This window comes from Pinus tabuliformis, chromosome J (genome assembly GCF_031772625.1).
Source record: "Pinus tabuliformis cultivar Carrire ecotype Pingquan chromosome J, CPIR1, whole genome shotgun sequence".
Lineage (NCBI taxonomy): Eukaryota > Viridiplantae > Streptophyta > Pinopsida > Pinales > Pinaceae > Pinus > Pinus tabuliformis.
In genome coordinates, this window is record NC_142295.1 from 1,256,123,822 (window position 1) to 1,256,129,350 (window position 5,529).

Genomic DNA, 5,529 nt, shown 5'->3' on the forward strand with positions numbered 1-5,529 from the left:
TATGAATTATTATTATTATCCAATTTTAAGGTCACTTTCAAGCCAGACACTAAATTGGTGTATGAGACTCCCTTGTAGTCTAAGGAGACATACTATACACCCTAGAGATCGCCCAAAGATTTGACTACTAAGTTTACGAAGACATACATGCTCTACCCCTGTGAAAAAACACTCTTAACCATTGAGCCCACTCAAACTCTATAAAATTATATCATATTTAATTAAAAATAATATCATTATAAACTTAATTATAATTAATTATGCGTCAATAAATTTATATTTATATTAATATTAATATTTGATACTTAATATTTTAAAATTTACATACATATTTATTACTTTTTATTAATAATGTAAATATTATTAATGTAAATATTATTAGTGTAATAGTTATTAATAGTGTTTTTTTTATATAGCTTTTATTAGAAAAAATCACTTTTCTATAATAGAAAATTTGTGTGAAGATTTTTTTTGTTTTTTTTTATATTTTATCCTTAAATATTATAGCACAGCAATGTAATTATTAAATAATTTTGATTTTTGTTTTTTTAATTATGTAATAATTTTTAATAAAAATATTAATTTTTAATGGTTTGAAATATACTTGTAAATGTAAAAATGAATGAATTACGAACCAAATTTATCCATAAAAATGCCACGCACATCACGACACACTCGAAAAGGTGGCACTGTTAACTGTATGTCGACGATTAAAAAACAGAAACAAATGACAGCTTTTAACGAGGAACCATGGATAGGCATCCTGCGGATGCGATCAGGGCGATAGGCATCCTGCGGAGGCATGGGTATCCACTATTCTTCGTCTCATACGCATCCGGGTCACGGCTACTGTTATCATCTGTAATCGGCAGGCATCCACTAATTTTCAGCATCTGTTATGGTGAATTAAATAGCTTCTCTTAAGGCATTAAAAAACTTAAAAGTCAGTTGCCCTGCAAAGTCTACAGAATAGAATACATTGGTGTTTAAACCATACGGAGAAAAAGCTGTAACTTTTCTAGAACGTGTAGCCATCAGCATCTAAAAGTCCTATGACCTTTTCTAGAACGTGTAGCCATCATTATATAAGAGCGCATCCATTGTGAAGGATAATAATATTCTCTCTATGCAAGCCTTCTATGAAGCCTTGTATGCAGCGATCTTTTCCACGGCTGAACTAACTCTAGCTATCACCAATACTAATTCCATTGGTGTTCTGTTTGGCTACCATTTATGGTTCGATTTAATGAACAATATGGGGCACTGCAACTTCGAGTTTCTCCCCCAGTTTGCATTTAAGATGTTCCCCTTTCTGAAATACTTCATGTACACACCCTCGTAAGTAATTCACGGCTATGTATATACTAATACAAAAAGGATGGCTGGTTGTCCAGTATGTCTTTGAAATTTCTCGAGAGCTGGCTGAGTAGCTGCCACTTCACTTTCCTTTTTCCTTTTCGATTCTAAAATGAAAAATGCTTTTGCAGATTTCATTCTCTTCATCATTCTCAAGTGCATACCAACTTCAGTCTTTTCATGCCAATTTACGACTATCTTTACGGAACAGTCGACAAATCTTCGGATACTCTCTACGAGGCTGCAAGTGAAGGTAAATATCTCTGTCACGCAGTGTCAACGGAAAGACAAGGGTTGAATAGCTCAATATTTATTTCTGAAAGACAAGGGTTGAATAGCTCGATATATATCTCTGTCACACAGCGTAAATGGTAAAATAAAAACAGAAACAAAAATAACTGGAATTCATCCTTTGTGACCAAATGATTTAATTTGAAACAGGGCGCAAAGAGAGCGTTGATTTCGTATACTTAACGCATTTAACAAACCTGCTGTCGGTTTTTCATTTGCGGCAAAGCCATACTCTTCCAAATGGTATATAAGGATGTTGTGGCCTATAAGCAACGCAGTCATGCTGGTCTTATCGACTTTTGGAAGAACATTCACCTCCGAAAAGAATCGGCTAGATCGATTGCATATGCAGACATGGGTGATTCCACGATACACTTTTCAGGTGATACATGCTCATATTTAGGTTTAATAATTCATTTGTTTTTTTGGCATTTTAAAAAGTTTATAATCATTATGTCGTGATTATGTATAGAGGAGCTATATCAATTTAAATGCATTTTCAGTTTGGTATAAAAGCGATTAATATATATTAATATATAATATAAATTGATTGTATTAATATATTATTAATTAAAAATCTAAAATCTTTTATTACTAGAATTTGTTGTGTGTTCTTGAAGTTGTGTTTGCATTAATGGTTCTAATTAATATTTGTTAGTTTTAAGATTTTATATAGAATTTGTTATGTGTTCTTGAAGTTGTCTTTGCATTAGTTGTTCTAATTAATATTTGTTAGTTTTAAGATTTTATATTCTAGGATTCTATTTAATTAGATTGTAATCCTATATTCTTAGTGTGAGTATAGCGCTGTTTTTATGAGCTTTGTCAGTGCAACTCATCTTCCAATTCTTTCAATAATTTAGTTTACTATAATTTCTGAGTTAGTAATACAGCTAGGGCATGGGATTCTAGAATGATGATGTTTGTGAGCGATCTCCTTGGCGCAGAGTCTGAGTGCTGTATTGGAGTCTGGTATGGTGAAGAAGATCATTGAAGTTTTGTGTTAAACTTATTGTGCATTGGCGTGGCTGAGGGGAGCCCGTAGAGTTATTTTGATCGCTTAAAGAATTGATTGCTCGGAAAAGGCTCATGAAGCTGGCATCATTGCTGCAGCGGGAAGGAAACGAACAGATGAATTATTCTTGATCAAGTTACAAAGATGTTTAGAGCACATGACGTATATTCCAAAATATCTAAGAAACAATATGATTGTGCCAAGAACTAGCATTATGCAAAGATATATGGTATCAGTACAATAGTGTTCTATAATGCAAAGATATATGGTATTAGTACAACATTCATATATGGTAATCTATGTTACGGGAGAACATAATAACAAAGTATTTATTATATAACTTGCCATATAACAGTTTACTTTGGGATATGAGGAGCAGATAAGATGCCGTGCTTTTTCTTGCTATTTATAATCTTCTTATACAATCTCATTGATATTTCTATTTTTGACTAATTCTGTATTGAGACATTTATTTGCAGCCTTCTTTCTTTCTAATTTTGCTGTTATGGGTTATGGTCCTATGAATATTTATATATATGTTGTGAGGTGCTCATAATAGATTATTTACATCTTGCAGTATTTTCTACCTTCTGAGAAAGCAAGGATTAACCAGCTCATTGAAGATTCCATATTGGACGCGGAGAAGAAGGGAGCGAAAGTTATAAGTCTGGGCCTTCTCAACAAGGTATTGATCAATTCATCCGTCATTAGTCTTCCATTTTTATTCCATTTGGCTGAAACAGAACCGGTTTATATTTTTTCTATTGATTATGCCCAGAATGAAGACTTGAACCGAAGTGGAAAACAGTTCGTCAAGCAACACGAGAATCTCAGAATTCGAATTGTTGATGGTAGTACTTTGGCAGCGGCTTTTATTTTGAATTCAATTCCAGAGAAGGAAACGTCCGATGTGCTTATTATTTCTGGGGGAGCATGCAAGTTGGAATCGGGTAGAGCAAGAGTGCTATGTGAGCGTGGGGTTAGGGTCCAGGTTTGCATATCTGTCCCACATAAATCAGCGATTTATTTAGGTTTACACAGCTCCACTTTGCCTTCCAGTTTTATTCACTGACAAGTTAGTTTTCATGGCCGGCAGCTTCTGGTGGACTCAGAAGAACAAATCGAGAAATCAAAGATGAAAGTCCCTCGGGAATTTAGACATAATCTCTTCCACGTCGCAAGCTACCCGTCATGCATTACCTGCAAGGTCGTTCTATGCATTTGCTAGTCGTTTGTAATGTTGCAGAGGTGTGATCCAAAGATTTTCCCTAGCGAAATTGTTTTGATTAATTCATATCATGGTTAGAAGTTTGTCGTAATTCATATCATCATTTGAAGCACGCTGTAATGGGGTTAGAGGATGTTTATTCACATAGAGGTCCCATGCACTGTTGGGTTTGACTAACCGCAGAATTTTTTGAAATTAATTAGGTAGATTATAAATTGTCATCGGTACCTTTAGGATTTTGGTGATATTGGTATACATAGCGTGAGAAACTTTTATATGGTACCAGAGCTTTGGCTCAGTTTCAATTCCTTAGTTACTCCTAAAAATTGTTGCACTATGAAGGGTTGTTTTAAGTATTTTAAATTTTTCATAAAAGCTGAAAGTGATCATTTAAAATAGATATTTGATGAAAAGTCGAATATGGTACAGATATGGATTGTAGGCAGATGGCTTAGTCGAGATGATCAGATGAAGGCACCCGAGGGCACTCGTTTTATTCCGCTTCTTCCCTTTCCAATACCGAATGTTCGTGACGACTGCAGTTACGAGACCGTTCCTTCAATGAGTGTGCCCAAAAATCTTGAGAATCTGCATGCCTGTGAGGTAAGCTTTGTATTTTGTAAAAGTTATGTGTGCGCACTCGCATTATTTTATGCGAAATGTTTGACGGTGATTCCGTGATTTTGTCGGATGGAAAACGAAACGAAAGAACGGGTTGCCTAGAAGAGTGCTCAGCGCATGGCGAGTTGGAGGAATTGTGCATGCACTAGAAGATTGGAATCATCATGAATGTGATGATGTCATTGACAGCGACACCGTTACTCGAGTATGGGAAGCTGCCATCAAACATGGCTTTCATCCTTTCAATTCGATCAAAGCAAATTAATGATGTTTACGTAGCTGGAGAGTCCGAATAAATTCCTCACTTCTGAGATATTGAGGATTCAGACTGGTTTTAAAGAAAATAGTAGTTTTTATTGCTGGTACTACAATTTCAGTCAGTTAAATAGGTAGTGAGTCAATTATATAGGTAGTTTTAATGACTGTACTGTCAATAGTGAGTATTAGCCTGATGTCAATTTGAAAAGAATAGGGGTGAGGGGTAAACTGTCATTTGATTAATGGCAATATGTTAAAAGACATGCAGATTTGGTATAGGTATAATATTTTTATTATATGCCATTTTGTTTTTTATATAATTTTAATATTTTCACACTATGAATTTCTTAAAGTTATATAATTGTAAATTTTTATCTATTTTTTTATATTATTATGAATAAAATAACATATAGTTATCAATGATCAATCATGGTGGTTAACCATGGTTGAATGTCCCATTGTGACAATGATTGTCTCTGTATGAAAATCAATCCTGGTCAATCATGATTAGTCATGGTTGACGATGGTTAACTATGATTAACCAAGGCACTTTTAAGACATTTTTTTAAGACAATTTTTTTTTGTCTTAAAAAGTCACTTTTTATTTTAGTTATTTTACATTAAAATTTAATATCAAATTGTCTTAAATATAAAATTTAAGACAAAAACAACTTGAGACAAAAATATTTTAAGACGAAATTTTATATTTAACCCAAAAACACTTTAAGATTATTTTAAAGCAAAACTTTAAATTTAAGAC

General features: G+C 33.6%; 1 protein-coding gene across 1 annotated transcript; it reads left to right on the top strand.

Annotated features, from left to right (window-relative positions):
• The first annotated feature begins 1,131 nt into the window (after positions 1-1,131).
• Positions 1,132-5,006, top strand: LOC149231778 (very-long-chain aldehyde decarbonylase CER1-like). The gene is made up of 8 exons (XM_089376371.1): positions 1,132-1,338; positions 1,488-1,609; positions 1,798-2,029; positions 3,240-3,347; positions 3,441-3,653; positions 3,759-3,869; positions 4,320-4,493; positions 4,600-5,006. Exons 3-8 carry the CDS (start codon positions 1,901-1,903, stop codon positions 4,774-4,776), a joined length of 912 nt encoding a protein of 303 aa, XP_089232497.1. The 5' UTR covers positions 1,132-1,338; positions 1,488-1,609; positions 1,798-1,900; the 3' UTR covers positions 4,777-5,006.
• Positions 5,007-5,529: the final 523 nt, after the last annotated feature.